General features: G+C 52.8%; 6 protein-coding genes across 6 annotated transcripts; 5 read left to right on the top strand and 1 right to left on the bottom strand.

Annotated features, from left to right (window-relative positions):
- Nucleotides 1-4: 4 nt before the first annotated feature.
- AYL99_01397 (hypothetical protein) lies at nucleotides 5-913 on the top strand (the record flags this gene model as incomplete). The annotated part of the gene is made up of 1 exon (XM_018832913.1): nucleotides 5-913. The coding sequence occupies one exon, from the start codon at nucleotides 5-7 to the stop codon at nucleotides 911-913; it is 909 nt and encodes a 302-aa protein (XP_018698792.1).
- A 790-nt stretch (nucleotides 914-1,703) lies between these two features.
- Nucleotides 1,704-2,898, bottom strand: AYL99_01396 (hypothetical protein; the record flags this gene model as incomplete). The annotated part of the gene is made up of 3 exons (XM_018832912.1): nucleotides 1,704-2,414; nucleotides 2,471-2,594; nucleotides 2,648-2,898. The coding sequence occupies 3 exons, from the start codon at nucleotides 2,896-2,898 to the stop codon at nucleotides 1,704-1,706; spliced, it is 1,086 nt and encodes a 361-aa protein (XP_018698791.1).
- A 783-nt stretch (nucleotides 2,899-3,681) lies between these two features.
- AYL99_01395 (ariadne-1) lies at nucleotides 3,682-8,175 on the top strand (the record flags this gene model as incomplete). The annotated part of the gene is made up of 4 exons (XM_018832911.1): nucleotides 3,682-5,726; nucleotides 6,427-6,620; nucleotides 6,680-8,095; nucleotides 8,147-8,175. The coding sequence occupies 4 exons, from the start codon at nucleotides 3,682-3,684 to the stop codon at nucleotides 8,173-8,175; spliced, it is 3,684 nt and encodes a 1,227-aa protein (XP_018698790.1).
- Nucleotides 8,176-9,301: 1,126 nt separating this feature from the next.
- On the top strand, nucleotides 9,302-10,693 carry AYL99_01394 (hypothetical protein; the record flags this gene model as incomplete). Its single annotated transcript, XM_018832910.1, has 8 exons — nucleotides 9,302-9,348; nucleotides 9,403-9,472; nucleotides 9,525-9,560; nucleotides 9,624-9,756; nucleotides 9,824-9,919; nucleotides 9,985-10,041; nucleotides 10,111-10,555; nucleotides 10,615-10,693. The coding sequence occupies 8 exons, from the start codon at nucleotides 9,302-9,304 to the stop codon at nucleotides 10,691-10,693; spliced, it is 963 nt and encodes a 320-aa protein (XP_018698789.1).
- A 965-nt stretch (nucleotides 10,694-11,658) lies between these two features.
- AYL99_01393 (hypothetical protein) lies at nucleotides 11,659-14,286 on the top strand (the record flags this gene model as incomplete). The annotated part of the gene is made up of 3 exons (XM_018832909.1): nucleotides 11,659-11,748; nucleotides 11,809-14,002; nucleotides 14,066-14,286. 3 exons carry the CDS (start codon nucleotides 11,659-11,661, stop codon nucleotides 14,284-14,286), a joined length of 2,505 nt encoding a protein of 834 aa, XP_018698788.1.
- Nucleotides 14,287-15,875: 1,589 nt separating this feature from the next.
- On the top strand, nucleotides 15,876-17,255 carry AYL99_01392 (hypothetical protein; the record flags this gene model as incomplete). The annotated part of the gene is made up of 2 exons (XM_018832908.1): nucleotides 15,876-15,939; nucleotides 15,991-17,255. 2 exons carry the CDS (start codon nucleotides 15,876-15,878, stop codon nucleotides 17,253-17,255), a joined length of 1,329 nt encoding a protein of 442 aa, XP_018698787.1.
- Nucleotides 17,256-18,270: the final 1,015 nt, after the last annotated feature.

Genomic DNA, 18,270 nt, shown 5'->3' with positions numbered 1-18,270 from the left:
GAAAATGGCACATCCCGACGCGATGGCAGACCGTCACCAGCGCAAAGTCGAACTCCAATCCCCAAATGACCTGAAATACCTACAATCCAACCTCCTCGCCTGCGCGCATCAGAAACTCGATCTCCACTTCCCCCCCTCGGCTGCGGTGCCGGGCAGGAACTCTCCGCCTGCGACGATGATACAGTTAGACGGCGTCCAGCAGCCGAACGGAGCAGAGCAGTCCCGCGACAACGCACAAGACCAAGATGGGGACAAGGTTACGGAAGAAGATCCTCTGCGTGCGCGCGTCCGTACCGTCGTCGAGGCCTTCATCGCGCGTACCTGGGAGGGAGCGTGCAAGAACATCACCGTCAACGGGCTGGACGCGACGAATCTCCCAGGGGCGGGGGCATTGGCGACTGTGGGTGGCGCGACTTCCGTGACCGGCTGCCCCCAGCGGGAAGAACAGAGAGAGGAGATGGAAGCGGTCGACTTTGTCTACCAGGCGTATGACAGCCGGCTCCAGGCGCAAGTGGCGGCTCTCTACGGCGAACTCGAGACGTTGACGACGCAAGTGAGCAAACTGCGACGGACGGCCCCGGCCCAAGGAGCGGAGATGCTCGCAAAGAGGCTGCAGGAAGAAATAGAGGCGGACAATCGCGAATTCGAGCGGCGGCGCATGGCGGTGTCGTCCCAACGAGAGGCAGCAGATTCCGGAGACGACGACATCCTCAAAATGAAGCCCCGACGAGACGGATGGTTCGACGACGTCAGTACTATGTTTGACCGTGGCACGAACGAGCTTGCGGCCCTGGCCGGCGTTAACAGGGCCGAGGGTGACGAGGCTGATCACCACCGTCTGTATGGACCAAGTTTGACCGAGACGTTGGGCAAGATCCAACGGGCGAGGACGGTGGCCATGGAGTTTGAGTGAGCAAAACAGGTGGTGAAAGAGGACTCCACGGATTCAGTCAAGAATCAGGATATCACCAACACGACTCCGGATCATAAGACATGGGCAATTAACTGCAGCATTGTCCCTTTCCCTGAGTGCCCAGGACCGGGTCGGAATAGTTCGAGCCCGGACAATCTACAGTCGCTTACATATTGCGAGACACATGAGTCTTGTCCGTGTGGCATCTCTTTGTCCCTGCCCACGACGAAGAACGGCCTCTCTGGCCACCAGCTCATAAAGCGTCGACCACGAGAAGACACGTCATGTCTCAACCACGATGTAGCAAGACGTCTGTGTTGGGAAAATCCAAGTCAGACGTGACGACTTGAGCTACGTCGCTATTCCAACTGATGGTAACCTATCGAACAACCTCTAGACTCGAGGGAGGAGCATGAGATGTATAGCGGGAAAGACGTCCAATTTATTAGTGCAGGCGCTTGCTGAAATCATATTGTTCTACCAACGTCGTGCCGGTAGGCCTGGCCAGGATACACCGCGAAACTAGGTGTGCGATGGACAGTCTGACAGCAAGGATGAAGGAGGCCCGCTTGGAACGAAGCGGGTAGTATTCAGAGGGAAATATCAGAAGGTCTCCACCGAAAGCCAATGTATCATCAAAATGTACAACAAGCAGGTTCAGGGGTCGCTCTAAGCTGTAGCCTTAGCACCCTGGGCTCTTCTGTTTCTTCAGCTTTCTTCAACATCTGTAGTTGTCCCTTGTAACCGCCTTTTCCGGCCATCTTTCGAGCTGGTCTGGGATGGAAAATATCTACGACCCTGCAGTCTCTTCCAAGGGCATCTTGGGTCCATCGGCCGGGGCGTTCTCAGCCTGCGCTGGTGCTGTAGCGGGAGCAGGGGCATCTGCCGTGACCGGATCTTGAGCACCATCGGTGGGCGCAGGCTGGACGGTATTTGCAGCGTCTTTGCCCGTGACTGGGTCCTCCCGGGCCCATTTAGGCGGTTTGGCATATTTGGGGTCTTTCCATGGACCGTCATCACTGAATTGACACCCCCCTTCGCATTCACATTCGCCGCCAAATTCCTTGGGAAGATTTTCGGCAGGGATTTGTTGCAACAGTTCCTTCTGGTAGTTTGAGCCAAGAACGTGGATCTTCGCGACCGTGATTGGGTCAAGGAACGATTTGACAAAGCTGAAGACGCTGGCGAAGCCCCATGGCGCATTGATGATGTACAGCTTGCCCAGACGCTCTGGATAGTAGTCCTGGGAGATGGCGCTGACAGACTTGAGGTAGCCGTAGACGGATGGAATTCGCCCAACGCCGACACCCTTCATGTCCATGATTGTGCAGCAAGTCTCAAGGAGTTTGCCCGCTTTGCGTGAGCAAGCGGGCAATCGTGGATCGGCGACCTTCTCGTACTCCACCACCAGGTTCTGCACCATTCGTTCCGCAGTAGAGATCTTGTACATGGCATTCAGATCAATCTTGCCATATTGCTCGATATAGACAGGGCGACCATCCTGTCGGCGTCGGTTAGTGATATCGGACGGTTTCGGTCAATGCATTGTAGCCGTACCTTGTCGGTCTTATGATAGTATTGCGGATAATACTGGAACATCTGAGCTCGTTCCTTATAGTCAAAAGTGCGGACCAATTCATCAGTGCCAAACTCCTTTCGCCATTGCTCGTTCTTGATGAACCTGTGGGTTTTGTCAGTGTCTGGTCTCCGTGAATGGTTCCCACAAGAACACACATAGCCTTGCTGTGCTCAACATTGAATTTGCGGGCTCGAAGAAAGCGTAGAAGTGTCAGGGTGTCTAGCCGCTCCGTGTAGCCTTCTCTTTCGAGCATAGCCCTCAGCTGGTGCACCTGAGCATCCTGTTCCTTGGTCGTATGGCCAGGATGACCCGACTGGTTCTCGGGGGCAGTCGTGGGAAAGTCATAGTCGTCATATTTTGGATCCAACTCCATTTGCGGATTCGCCTGTTGGGTTTCGGTCGACATGATGAAAGGAGGGTGGGCGACTGTCGTGGGAGAGTGGACGTGTTCTTTACAACGAGCGACTCGGCCCAAAACAGACAGACACTGGATGGAGGCAACGACAATATCTCGAGTTCAGAGTACGGGATACCAGTAGGAAATTCGAAGTGGTGGAGGGAGCAGGAATGAGCAATGGTCGAGCCAGCAAACAATGACAACAGCCAAAAACATATAATCTGAATGGATCCAAAAGTGCATCTTAATCAGGCACGGGCGCAGTTGAAAGGTCGGTGACGATTGGGGGCGGCCTTCGCTCTCCAGGACTATGACGCACAACCATGCCTGCACCGCAGACCTGGGAGCCCTAACATACCAACGTAAGTGCTGAGGCTTGAGGCGGGTGCCCCCCAGTGACGCCTAGTGAGCGCAAGCCCCTCGCCCCTGTTCACCTGGAGTGGCTTGGCGCGATCAAGAATCGACCATTGCTGCCCTACCCAGCCACGCCAGCACATCTAACAGACTTGTTTGCTGAGATCCGGAAATCTGCTCCAGAAATTTCAAAATACCGACCAGTCACAAGTGAGTCACGACTCACGACCCTTTCTCGCCTTGTCCCAAATACACGCGAGGCTGATGCTTTGAGATCCGGTTAAAAAGTATCTTCACAGTACCGCTCTCATCAAAGACAGTACGTACGACCTGAATATGCAACTGCAAGACCTTATTCCCTCCAAGGATTCAGGTGTTCCAAGGCTCCGACATTCATAACAAACACCAACGACCTGAAGTCGTGCGACCGATTTGACCATGCCGCCCAAAACTCCAAAATCTGCCGGCGGGAGAGGCAGATCTGGAGATGACACGAAGGAGGACCCTCTGCAGGCCGTCGTCGTCGCGGACACGTTCGAAGACAGATTTGCACCATTCACTGTGGAAAAGCCCAGATGTTTACTGACTTTGGCCAACACTCCGCTCATTGAATATACTCTTGAGTATCTGGCAAGCGCTGGAGTCCAAGTTGTCTTCCTCTACGCCGGGGCACATACCGACCAGGTGGAAACGTACATCGAAGGGTCTCGGTGGAAGGCCTCCAACTCACCTTTTGAGAGCCTGACTATTCTGAGATGCGTTGCGAGCTCGGTGGGGGACGTGATGAGAGATCTCGATCAGAAGCACTTGATGGCGGGAGACTTCATTGTCGTTAGTGGTGACATAGTCGCAAATTTTCCCATCGAGAAGGCGTTGCGACAGCACAAGGCCCGACGGGAAAAGGACAAAAATGCCATCATGACCATGGTCCTTCGGGAGGCTGAGCCTGGAATCCATGACCACAATGGCGGAATAGTACCGACTTTTGTTATCGATCCCACCAAGGATAGATGTCTGCACTACGAGGAAGCATTTCCAGGTACTCAGTTCACCTCCCACGTTGACCCCGAACTGTTAAAGACTTCCGAGCTAGAGGTTCGTCAGGACCTCATTGACTGCAGAATCGACATATATACGCCGGATGTTCTTAGCCTGTGGTCAGACAACTTTGACAACCAATCGCCTCGAAAAGACTTTCTTTTTGGCGTTTTAAAGGACTGGGAACTGAATGGGAAGACAATCCATACATATATTGTGAAGGACCATTACGCCGCCCGAGCTGCAGACTTTTGGTCGTACAACGCCATATCGCAGGATATGAAGCAAGGAGTAATCGCATCAATAGCGGTGGAAAATAACGTCTTCGGCGACACACACTACGCCCGTTCGCAGAATGGGGTCATTGTCGACAAAAAGGTCATTTCAGCCAAACCCACAAAACTCGAAGCAGGCACAATCATCGGTCCGGAAACTGCCATCGGCGCAGGATGCGTCATAAGGAGCAGTGTACTCGGCCAAAGGTGTAATATCGGAAGGAATACCAAAATTGACGCTGCCTACATCTGGGACGATGTGTCTGTTGGCAACAATGTCAAAATTTCCCGCGCTATCATCGGGAACGAGGCCTTCATCGGTGACGATTGCATCATTGAAGAAGGTGTTCTGATTTCCTTCGGCGTTAAGATCGCCGCTGGTACTACGGTCCGTGCGGGTTCAAGAATCGTCAAATCACAGCGAGGAGCAGATGGGCAGATGAAGAATGACACCTTGATTGTTGGCGATGCAGGAGAAGGCCATGCTTATGTCGAGGACGAGGAAGACTATCTGAGTTCGAGACTCTCGAAGTTGGTATATGACAGACCAGACTTCGCCGATTCAGTATCTACTCTCGAATCGGACATATCTGAAGACGAAATCTCCTCGCTGGGCGGATCGCGAAGCCAAAGCTTTGGCGATGAATCCACCGACCGGTTTCAACACGACACAGTGGCGATCCTCATCCAACGAATGCAAGAACGGAAGCATGTGGATGATATGCTTAGCGAACTGATGGGTCTGAGGTTTAGTGGAGGGGCAGATGAGACACAGGTCCGTAAGGCAGTCGCAGTGGCGCTCATGAAGCACATCCACGGGGAAATCGAGGCTGGAGTGTCCGCGGCAGAAGCGACCAGGCGGATCCTTGCGGCGTACAACCCACTTATTCGCAGAACAGGTGCAGAGCAGGCTACCGAAGAGCAAGTGTCGTTTCTTCTCGATGCTCAAAAAGAACTATCCAAGCGGAAAGACGGTGGCAAGACTCTGTTATTCGTTGTCAAAGATCTCTATGATCTTGAGGTGTTTGGGGAGGAAGCATTCACGGACTGGTGGGCTGATGAAAGATCCAACAATGAACCAGAGATGGCAGCGGTGAGACAGCCAAGTTCACAATTTATTGACTGGCTGGAAAACGCCGAGAGCGAGAGTGAAAGCGAGGAAGAAGATGAGTGAGTCCTCGCTGGAGGAGCACCAGCCTTGCAAGGGTTTGTTCTGCTCATAGGCGCGATATCGCTTCGTATGTCGTCCTTGACAGCCATGGTGGAATCGTCAATGTGTCAAGGGATATCTCGGGATCTGGATGGAAAGGATCCCAACGACATGGACGCCTTGACAGCAAAGAGGCAAAATGTCCTCGCAGCATACTGAGCCTGAGCCTTGAGGTGTTCCGTCACGTGTCACGCAAAAATGGAGTCATGACGACCTGATCAGTAATGTCGATCGCCACCCTGGCACAGTAGTGGCCCTGTCGCTCGCCCTGTTCCATCGCCCTGTAACTAACAAGCCGGGGGCGTCGTGGTGCCACCTGCATTTGCCCTACGTCTCCTTGTCCCTACAACCATTTTCCTTTCCGTCATCTGGATCGACTCGAGACTTTCCCTGCCCGCATTTGAACCCTTACGACTTGTCTTGATATGTGTAAACAGCTGTCTTCTAGTTTCTTGAGCGTCTTTTCGGTTGAGCCCACTGCCAATCTTCTGTTGGTACAGTGAGTGGTCGCAGACGCTGGTCACCTGCCTCGCCGGTCATCCCCTCACCAAGCTAGCAGCCTGTTGTCTCGTCTGGAGACGCAGCTGCCCTTATCAGAGCCAACACGACACCTCTATCAAAGAAAAGAAAGGCTGCGGAGTGCGTCCCTGACGCGTCAAGCACCGGTGCGGCAAAGTCCCTCAAGAGATCCGCCCCTCCTGCGCAGCGTCTGTCCACTCCCATCACCGAGCCCGGCTCGCCGTCACCGAAAGCCATGGATTCGGAAGACGAATTTATGTCAGATCCACCGAGCGGGGACGAGATTGATTTCGATGAAGGCACACAAGACAGCGATATTGCCAGTTTAGCCGGCGGTCAGTATTGCCCTGTCTTGCTGCCTGATGGCTTTGGGACACTGACGAACTTGTTATAGACTTTGAGCAAGACCAGGATGGTGGCTTTGGCTACGAGAAAGACATCCTTACGAACCCGCAAAAACCCTACGAAGTCGAATACAAAGTTCTGAGTCCAGAGGATATCCAAGCCCAGCAGGAACAACAGTTCAAGGAGGTTTCATCCATCATCGAGCTGCCCGTGGAACAGACCGCTATCCTGCTTCGATTCATGAGATGGAACAAGGAGAAGCTGATTGAATCATACATGGACAACCAAGACAAAGTTCTCGAGGCTGCTGGGCTGGGACCCACGTTTGCAGAGGCCCCAAAGACACAGAAGGTCAAGGGTTTCACTTGCGAGATCTGCTTCGAGGACTCTCCAGACCTGGTCACGTATGCCATGAAATGTGACCACAGATATTGTACCAACTGTTATACCCAATACCTTACACAGAAAGTCAAGGAGGAAGGGGAAGCCGCTAGAATCGAGTGCCCCTTCGATGGCTGCCATCGGATTGTGGACTCCAAATCCTTGAAGCTGTTGGTCGACCAGAGTGTCATGGACCGCTATCACGTCCTGCTCACTAGAACTTATGTGGACGACAAGGACAGTCTGAAATGGTGCCCGGCTCCTGAATGTGAATATGCCGTGGATTGTCCTGTGAGAAAACGCGACCTCAGTCGGATTGTCCCCACCGTTCGCTGTTCCCACGACCATCTGTTCTGCTTTGGATGCACGCTAGCCGATCACCGTCCGGCGCCTTGCGCCCTCGTCAAGAAGTGGCTGAAGAAGTGCGAGGATGATTCGGAAACTTCCAACTGGATATCGGCCAACACAAAGGAGTGTCCCAAGTGTAATTCGACCATCGAGAAGAATGGAGGTTGCAATCATATGACGTGCCGGAAATGCAAACACGAATTTTGTTGGATGTGTATGGGCCCTTGGTCGGAGCATGGAACTAGTTGGTACAATTGCAACCGATTCGAGGAGAAATCAGGAGCGGATGCTCGTGATGCTCAAGCACGGTCTCGACACTCGTTGGAGCGCTACCTGCATTACTACAACCGTTACGCCAACCACGAACAGTCGGCGAAGCTTGACAAGGACTTGTGGCTCAAGACCGAAAAGAAGATGACCAGCCTTCAATCCCAGTCTAATATGTCGTGGATCGAAGTTCAATTTCTTGACAATGCCTCCAAAGCCCTGCAAAATTGTCGTCAGACCTTGAAATGGACCTACGCCTTTGCTTTCTATCTTGCTCGCAACAACATGACCGAAATCTTCGAGGACAACCAAAAGGATTTGGAAATGGCAGTGGAAAACCTGAGTCAGATGTTTGAGAAACCAGTGCAAGAGCTCGGACATCTGAAAGTTGAGATCCTTGACAAGACGACATATTGCAACCGGAGGCGGGAGATTCTGTTGAGTGACACGGCTGAAAACTTGAAGAAAGGTTCGTTGCCCCGAGCAGTTCCTGTGACTCGTTCTTGACTGACCGTGACAGACCAATGGAAGTTCAATGTCGAGATATGATATATTATGAATACCTATGCAAATAATGGCGATACGCATGATCAACCAGCGGCGGGCTGACGGCTATGCTAGCGAGGCGTTCCCTGATGGAGGGGCAACTTGGATGCATTATCATGAACGGATGGTGCTCAGACGAAGAGCTTTGGACTTGACTCGAGAGTATCGGTACAGTAGAGGGCGCTGGAAGCATAATGCATGCAAGGTCGGCGTCATTCTTTGTTGTTCTGACTGAGTACGGAGGACGTTGTGTGAGAAACAGGTTCACGTGTCTCCTGGCGACTGAGCCTCTGTGTATTACAATACGACGCATCCGTCTACATCAGACACAAACATGCACTATATGCCCAGTGCCATGATTTAAAGACCTCATATTGGGTGGATGCTGGGGCATAGATGAACAGGAAGGAATACGTATTCGGTAGTTGCAATTCCACGCCCTTCTCAAAGGCCGAACATTCTGTAATTATAATTAGGTATTTGTACAATTCGGTGACTATGGCCGAGAGAATGAATTCAAGCCGAGGCGAGAGCGAGGGAGACGATGCCAGAATAGGTGTTTGACAGCGAGCGTGGAGCGAAGTCGGAAGACGAATACGACGCTTGACGGGAGATGGCAAAGGGCAAGTATGAGCAGGCAGATGTTAGAGCTGGTAGGCATCATGACACAAGTGCGTGGCCCCGAAAGAAGGATTCTAGAGTCACCGGGGGGCGTCATGGATGGGAACTGTGTCGAGCCGCAGAGCCCGTCAACCAACCAGCCCTCGTAGCTCACCCCCAGCCAGCCTGAGCTTAAGAGACCCTGGCTCAAAATTCTAAGCAGCAGCCGTCAAGGTCGACCCAAAATCTTTGGAGCGATCTCAGTGCCTCGCCCGGGCCATTATTTCGCCCTGGCTCTGACTTGATATTGCTGCGGATCCTTTTTTTCTTTGCCTGCGCATTTCACTCCGGCATCAATCATTCCCAAGGCCCTTTTCCTGGTCAGCAGGACTTGTTGCCTTCGTTTCTTTGCTCTTTCTGAGCAACCGTGTGCACTCTCGGCGGAAGTTTGCAGAGAGCAGGCACAGAATTACCATCCGCAATCGTGGCGGCGTCAGCCAAATTCCCAGCGGCATTGCCCGCGGAGAATATGTCAGTGTCGAGCAGCCCGGATGCAGTACCTGGTGAAGAATATGAGTGAGTGGTGGCCTTCGTCACGGGCGGTCAGAACGAGCATTGACATTTTCGCAGGTATGAAGCTCTACCGCCGAACTATGGACTCGGACACAATATGATGGCCGGCGCGTTCGCAGGCATTGCAGTACGCCCAAGAAAACCAAGAGGCAGGGAAGGAAGACTGACATTAGGTTCAGGAACATACGGTCATGTATCCGGTGGACTTGATGAAGGTACGAAGTCGTCCCATCTCCCGACGCTGGCGGGGACACACTGCTAACGCAGCATTGACCCAGACACGGATGCAAATCATAAATCCTTCGGCCGGCGGCCTGTATACGGGGCTTTCGCACGCAGTATCTACGATATATCGGATAGAAGGCCTACGGACATTATGGAGAGGAGTAACCAGTGTCATCGTGGGAGCAGGTGCGTGGTTTGAATAGGAGGACATGGGAAACGCCGGATTACCTCCGATTCTAACAACCAACACTAGGCCCTGCTCATGCCGTATATTTTGGCACATACGAAGTGGTCAAGGAGTTTGCAGGTGGGAACAAAGCAGATGGCAAACATCATCCCCTCGCTGCTGGTAAGTGAGCTCTGGAGTTGGCGGCGTTCGTCGGGGTTGGGGGCGGTGCTAACTGAGATTTCCAGCGGCGAGCGGAGCATGTGCAACCATTGCGAGTGATGCTCTGATGAACCCTTTCGATGGTACGGATCTATCTCACTGGAGCCTTCCCACAAAAACTAATTGACCATGGTTCTAACGGTCTGTCGCAGTCATTAAGCAGCGAATGCAGGTTCACGGGTCGACCTACCGGACAATATCGCAATGCGCCCGCTCAGTCTGGCGCGCCGAGGGTATTTCCGCATTCTACGTATCTTACCCCACGACATTATGCATGACCGTCCCTTTCACGGCTACGCAATTCATGGCCTACGAATCTCTCTCCAAAGTCATGAATCCTCGGAAAGAATATGATCCGATTACACATTGCGTGGCTGGTGGCCTGGCCGGAGCCTTTGCGGCCGGTATCACGACCCCACTGGATGTGATCAAGACTCTGCTCCAGACGAGGGGGTTGAGTCAACAAGCCGAGATACGCAACGTACGAGGATTGTTCCACGCTGCGTCCATTATCAAGAAAGAGTTTGGCTGGAGGGGATTTATGAGAGGGTGGCGGCCGAGAATCATCACCACCATGCCAAGCACCGCCATTTGCTGGTAAGGCCTGGACTCCTCGGGGCTTTTTTTAATTATCAAATTCTAACATGGTCTTTCAGGTCATCATACGAAATGGCAAAGGCTTACTTCAAGAGGACGCTTCGGGAAGAACAGACACATCATACCAATAATTTATGATCGACTTTGTGTGGCCAAAAGATCGACGAACATCACTTCAACGTTTCCGTGCCAAGCAACAAGGGATCTAGCAGGTTCTGGCACCTGCAAAGTGTGTGACAATGGTGTTGACATGGCTTCCTTGCGCAAACAAGATACCCAATGGAGGGTGCGGTTGGGAGGTTGTCGGCCGCGGTTCTCGTGCTTGTGTTGGCTGCTCGAGCATGATCATGACGATTTCCGTTCAACAGGGCAGAACTTCCTGGACATTCGCAATGAATGGCAGTAGGGGTGCATGCATATATGCGAAAACAAAAGGCGTTACAGCAATGGGGTCAGGGCGCTGATACCTGCCTTTCGTCGGCTATCGACGTTCGGGGGAAAGGGACCTTGGGATAATACTGTACATCTATGGCATAACACCAAAAGTGGGACGGGGTGAGCGTTTCGACCAGCTGTTCATGGGTCTCTTTCCATCATCTGATAGACCAGGCTAATCAGCGATGAAAATCAAAGGTGCTATGGGAGCAACGTTGGTGGTCGTGCCTGTGCTTACCTTACGGGCGTCCCTGCTGCCGTACAGAGTCCACGTGCCTTTTCTTCCGTGACTGAAACTGCTATCACGCATTTAGATTTTGTTTGACCTTTGGTTTGGACTTATGAAGTGGTGCGAATTCCCATCTGGTTGCCTCCGGCCATGTCTAGAGAGCACTCGTGTGACGGGCTGCTGGGCCACTGTTCAGGTGACGTATGGGGGGCGGGCCAGGCTGTGTACAGCGGACTGCGGGCAGCGGACTGTCTCCAGTGACTAGTCCGTAGGTTGTCCTGCGTATTGCCTTCTCGTCCCGTTCTCGACAAACGCATTCGAGGCTCAGCCTTCGTGGACGGAAGTTGCCCAAGTAATTCACCGGGTGTTATTTTGCCACTACCTCGTCCTCTTTGTTCGTCTGGTTTGAGCATGTCCCCATCCTCACAAACCGTGCAAAATGTTGCGGAGCAAGCCTTCCTCGTCAATGCAAAAGACTTACGATGAGGCCTATCTCCAGTGTTCGACGGCGGTCTTCTTTGAAGGCCAGGTAATGCAAATGCCATTGTCCACCTTCTCAATTTCGCACTAACTCGGTGGCTTTCGACAGGGCAATGAGACCGAGGCTCTCCGCTCATGGAAGGCGGCGCTCGATCAAATCAATCATTACAAGGCCTCCAAACTCTCGTCTAATTACTCACCCCGGTCGGAGACCGAGCGGGCTCTGTACGACTCCTTGAGGGAACTGGAGATACAATGTAAGGAACGAGTCGATCTCCTCGAGACTCTAAAGAGAAGTCGGGAAGAGCTAGGGATAGAATCTCGCAAGGAAGAGAAGGCCGAAAACAAGAATGGAGGTGGAACTGGCAACGGCGGTGGAAGCACGAGTGGCAGCGGCAGCAGTGGAAGAAAACGTCTTGGGAAGAACAGAGGGCACCCTTCGATAGCGACGCCTCCGACCTCTGAACCGGCTGGCTCGTGGCTTGGAGGAGAGACGATACCACCAATGCAAATGTCTGAACTGCCCAATGCCACGCCAGCATTACCTCCACGGCCGCCACTGGGCGTCACCAGGAGCAGTGAGACGGTGGCACGCGACAACACCTCTCCGATATCACGGATTCGGTCCTCACCTTTGGGTGCTCCGCCTACTCTACCTGTCCCAACCATGAAGGCTTCTAGAAGTCCTAGCCCGGATCATGGCAGGAAAACGATGCGGACAACACTACGCCCAGAGAGGAAGGGATTCATGAAGTATCGATCAACTTCGAACCGTGACAGAAGAACCGAGACTATGAAAGCGGCTGGCCTGGCATGGGAGTCCCAACCGCGGAAGAACTCCCAACCTAACCAAAGACCAGAATCAGACCCCACGATCGAAGCCAGACTGAGTGCTACGGCTGCCAGACGGAGTATCGATCAAGATGCGACAGCCAGATGGGAAGAGCACCGAAAGTCGAATGCCTCGTCTCTGTTAAGTGTCCCTGACTACGTGTCACAGCATATCACGCGTGACATTCCGAACTCGGCTTCTGTTCCGCCCCCTACATCGATGAACAAGTCAATGGAAAGTCTTAAATTGACTCCCGACTCTGCACCCAGCCTTATCGACCTCGACTCGGAGCCTGAGAAGTCGCCGCCTCCTGTGCCCCATCATGCGTCACCCACTGGCCAGCCAGGCGCCAAAGCAAGGCCCCGATCTCCAATTCATTTACCGAAAGCGCCCGAGATCACATATCGAAGAGAGTACCCTCCACGGGCACATAATGTTCCTCAACCCCTCGCCAGGAATATCTTAGAGAGAGCCTACCCCAAAGTTGGATCCGGGGGGAGTGCACCGGGAATATCCCGCAAACCGGTGGGTATAGCGGATACAGCGCTTGAGACAAGAGGGCGCTCTCCTCATAAACGCGGTGGACATTCCGACAGCGAAGACGAGGCCCCTCAACGGAATCTTGACAGACCCACACGAGACCCTGGCATCAGGACCGCGAGCGCCAACACAATTACTCCACCATCTACGGATGGCGAGTCGCCGGAAGAAGATGGCTTGTCGGCGCAGGAGAAGCGGATGGAGAATCTTCTGAAGAATCTACCGAAAGGAGTGGATGAAAATGCCGCCAAGCAGATCATCAATGAAATTGTGGTCAAGGGGGATGAAGTTCACTGGGACGACGTTGCCGGCCTTACTGCTGCCAAAAAGGCGTTGAAGGAAGCAGTGGTATACCCTTTTCTCAGACCGGATCTATTCATGGGCCTCCGCGAGCCGGCTCGAGGGATGCTCCTTTTTGGGCCCCCAGGGACGGGCAAAACTATGCTTGCAAGGGCTGTCGCCACCGAAAGCAAAAGCACCTTTTTCGCCATCAGTGCGAGCAGTCTGACGAGCAAATGGCATGGCGAATCAGAGAAGCTCGTCCGAGCCTTGTTTGCGCTGGCGAAGGCTCTGGCGCCTAGTATCATTTTTGTCGACGAGATCGATTCCCTGCTGAGTGCCCGAAGCGGGTCAAGCGAGCACGAAGCGTCGAGGAGGAGTAAGACAGAATTTCTCATCCAGTGGTCCGACCTGCAAAGAGCAGCAGCTGGCAAAGACACGACGGTGGGGGACGCTAGTCGAGTCCTGGTGCTTGCAGCGACAAATTGCCCGTGGGACATTGACGATGCGGCAAGGCGGAGATTTGTGAGAAGACAGTATATCCCTTTGCCAGAGGCAGAGACCCGGGAGACACAGATTCGGACGTTGTTGGGGCATCAGAAGCATGATCTAAGCCCGGAGGATATCGCTCGGCTGGTCGAATTGACGGAGGGTAAGTTCCCGAGAATGCCCCTTCCCTTGTTCTTGTTACGTGATGCTCACCGCTCCCAACCAGGCTACTCTGGATCCGACATTACAGCGCTTGCAAAGGATGCAGCCATGGGCCCCTTGAGGCATCTCGGCGAGGCTCTCCTGTACACTCCTAAAGAACAGATTCGACCCATTCAGATGATGGATTTTGAAGCCAGCTTGGATAGTATTCGACCAAGTGTGAGCAAGAAGGGGTTGGAGGAGTTCGAGAAGTGGGCCAGAGACTATGGTGAAAGGGGGGGTTGATGATTGGGCTGAAACTCTTTTTCCGGGGTTTGTGTGAGGACAAGATTTGGCATAGCCGGAACGACGTCTATGAAAAGACTGAGGGCACGAAGACAATGACCGGGGGCTCTAATGCGACTCAGGTTGATGATTGATGATACCGCATAGATCAAATGCATGGAGGTTCGGTGTCATGTAGTTTCTTTATATATCTCTTTCATGGGGAATAAGGCTGACGAGGATGACAAAGCTGCATCTTGTCCAGGCTAAACCCTTTTGGCCAAGATGGAAATTACCTTCCGACTCCTCAAGTAACATCAACCATGTTGTTGCTGCTCATGATCTGTATTCGAAGACCTTCCTTGACAGCGATCTCTTATGGCTACCATGTGGGCATCAGCTGAATGTCGTTCACTTTTGTCACTGCGAGTTCTGTCCACGTTCGAACACGTAGGTAAACATTCTGGTGAAATGAACAGGCTATTCCAGGTCATCACGTCCAACAACGACGAAGCCTTCGCTCGGTTGATCAAGAGATCTTAGAGATTGACTGTGACAGTACCTAGGGAAATAGTGTCAATGATGATGTACGCAATGGCTATCGAAAGCAACATAATGCCGTACAATGGTACTTGCCCTCCTCTCAGGTTACATTGGCATCGATATGTCGATCCTGGGGGAGGCCGCCTGAGAAAATGCGTTCACCACCTGTTATGGTCCTGGTTCATGACTGTGAACAACTCGGTAGATATGGGATATTGGACAATGGCCAAACTCCGGCCTAGGAGCAAGCAGGGTGACGCGAAGATGGCTTCACTGCACAGCACATGGGCAAGTCGATTCACCAAATTGTTGCCCATGTATAACCACATTTACCCGGTTCGCCTTGCAGCAGCTGATTAGGCCGAGTGACACTATGAGCGGTTTCGCCAAGGTGAAATGAGGGTGAAGCGACAGTGATGGCAGATATAAATTCTGCCGCTCAGACCCCGAATTCCTCCCGACATTCCTGGATTGTGCAATACCCAAACAACAACATCAGATTCATCCTTTCGCAACCCGACGCTCTCTGACGGTTCCATCAGACACTCCTTTTTCTTGATTAGACCGGTGAGTTTCTCTGATTGCTTCTTCCTCGTCGCCGCCGTGATGTCTCTGCCCCGTCATTGCCCCCAGCGTCGCGCCGTTCGCAGCTACTATGAGAACAGGACCACGGCTCTGACGCGTCTCGTGTGTCTCGGGTCGCTCCTGAAACCGTTATGCATTCTTGGTCCCCCCAGAAGCAGCTCGCTGGACGCAGCCCAGAACTTCGTCTTTGTTGTCCGTGCATTGTCTGGTCGTCGCCAATGCCAACAAAGGATGGCTACTTAAGCCGTCGACGACGGTGCATGGACCAACTGGGCACTGACTGGCAATCTCCCTCCTTCCCTATAGAAGATCGTTATACGCCACAGCAAACCCCGTCCAGGCCATCCGGCACTGGTCGATTTCCCTCTCTGAAGACCGCCGGTCGGTGAGACAGACTGCTCACTACTTTTGCTTTCCACCAGTATAGGTCTTGACGCTCCTTTGACTGCTTCAACCAGTTCTCACTTACTGTCTCATCCATCATGAGAGCAACCGTCTTCGCTCTGGCGGCCTTGTGCGGACCAGTCGTGTTGGCTGTTCCCCATGGTAGGTCTCAAGGTTTCCGACGCACTCGAGGTTAAAGCTTACCTGTTCCAGGAGGCAATCATCGACATCAGCATGCTGCACGCCACCAGGTTGAGACTGACTTCGCGACGGTCACTGACGTCGTGACTGTCACTGCCAACAATGCTGTCGTCTGGGTTGACCAGTACAATAACATCCTTTCTACCGAATATCGTGATCACCCAACTCCTACCATTGCCGCATCGCATTCCGCTGCAACTCCTGTGGTCGTGCCAAATGCATATGCTCCGGCCCCAGTGTCAGCTCCTCCTCCCCGATTCGAATCAGCCTCCCCTGCGTCTGAATCCCCTGCATCTCCGCCAGTCCCCACTCCCGAGCCTGCGCCAATTGTTTCCGCTTCTCCTCTTTCCGAGGTCTCCTATACTTCTCCTCCACCGGTCGCCAGTGCGGCTCAGCCTTCAACCACATCTGATAGCATTTCCGCTCAAGGAAGCACTGCTGCAGCTGGGAACTACGGAAACTCCAACAAAGGTGTCAAGGATGGAGCCAGTGCCGGTGCCAACGCCGCTGCTAGTGGGTTTGGCATCTGCTACGAACTCATTGGCAGCAGTGGTTGCAAAGATCAAGGCACCATGGATTCCGAATTTGGTTTCTTGGCCAGCCAAGGGTACACCAAAATCCGTTTCTACGACATTGGCTGTGACCTTGGTGTGGCCACAGCTGCTGCCGCTGCTCAAGGCTTGCAAGTCATGCTGGGTCTTAACACTATCGGCAACGTGGCTGGTGACTTGGGCACGCTTGTTGGTATGATCAATGGAAACTGGGGCCCGGTGAACACTGTCGTCATTGGTAACGAAGTTGTTAATTCAGGTGGTTCGGCTGCCGATGTTGTCGCTGCGGTCGCCGTGGCTCGTCCTATCCTGCAAGCTGCTGGGTTCACCAAGAACGTTGTCACCGTGGACACCTTCACTGCACACCAAAACAATCCTCAACTCTGCCAAGCATCGGACTTTTGCGCCGTCAACGCTCATGCCTTTTTCGATCCTAACACACCAGCCAGTAACGCAGGCACCTTCGTTGAGGGTGTGATTGCCCCGATCGCTCAGAAGGCAAATGGCAAACAAGTCATCGTCACTGAGTCCGGCTGGCCATATCAAGGATCGCCCAACGGCCAGGCTATCCCGTCCCCTGCCAACCAGCAGACTGCGATCAATTCTTTGATGAGTGCCTTCAGTTCAAACCCCGGCGGCCTGTTTCTCTTCCAAGCCTACGATGCAACCTACAAGGCTCCTGGAGCTTTTGGGGTTGAGCAGTTCTTTGGCATTTATGGCCATTGAGTTGTGTTCGGACTTGTCCTTCGTCATGGCCCTTTTGTTCCAGAGTACACATTACACCCGGTCGGACAGCATTTTACAAATTCATCAAGTGGACATTTCACCCTAAAACCCGACGTTGGAGGCACTGAGTGGCAAGCTTACACCGACAACTCAGCATATCCAAGGAGAAAACACACACGGTACGACAACCGGCACGTGTAATTGTCAACAGTTGGAAACACGATCGGCGATTTCAACAATGGACAATTGCACCTTCATTACAAAGAATAATGCTTGTTACTCCTGCATAGCGACGGCGTTTACGGCGTTCGAGATTGAACTCGATGTGACGGTAGAACAGGCAGCCGACATACTTTTCTCTTCCCCCTGTTTATTCCCCTCTTTTTCTTTTCGATTGCAACGAACACCATTCGACCTTCTTGCTAGCCAACAACAGATACCCAGTCTTCAGCTACAGTCCCAGGCCGGCATTGCATGACCCACCTACAAGGAAGAGGTTGGAACTTGAGCACAGTGGTAATACTACAATTCAACCTGCATGGATGGCCCAGTCTGTCCGATTGTGAGTCCTACGAGGTTGTTGCAGCCGTGTTATACAGAAGAGTCCGACCATGATATCTGCAGCAACGAGGGAACCTGTCTTATGGCAAAATTGCTTGCTTATCGTATGCCCGGCAAATATCAATGCAACTCTATCAGTCAAGTCCACAACACACTCTGCGATACGTATGGCGAGATAAGGTGGCTTGTCAAGAGGGCATCAGTCACAGGCATGCAGGCATGACCGTTCTAGGATCAGGACTGGATATGGTTATGGATACCGAGCTTTGGCTATTGTGTTTTGTATCCCGCTCACGCCATGCGTGTGCACGACCGTCAGATAGCTCATAGCTCATAGCAATCAATTTCCCCGGCGACACGGCCATGTGGATCAATCCAAGAAATAGTTCCCACAATTGTGCTTTTCGGACAGATTATTTCTCATTCGTCGGGTCTCGCATGGCCTGGATCGCCC

The sequence above is a fragment of the Fonsecaea erecta genome (assembly GCF_001651985.1).
Source record: "Fonsecaea erecta strain CBS 125763 chromosome Unknown Scaff1, whole genome shotgun sequence".
NCBI classification, from domain to species: domain Eukaryota; kingdom Fungi; phylum Ascomycota; class Eurotiomycetes; order Chaetothyriales; family Herpotrichiellaceae; genus Fonsecaea; species Fonsecaea erecta.
This window is presented reverse-complemented; position numbering and strand designations above follow the sequence as displayed.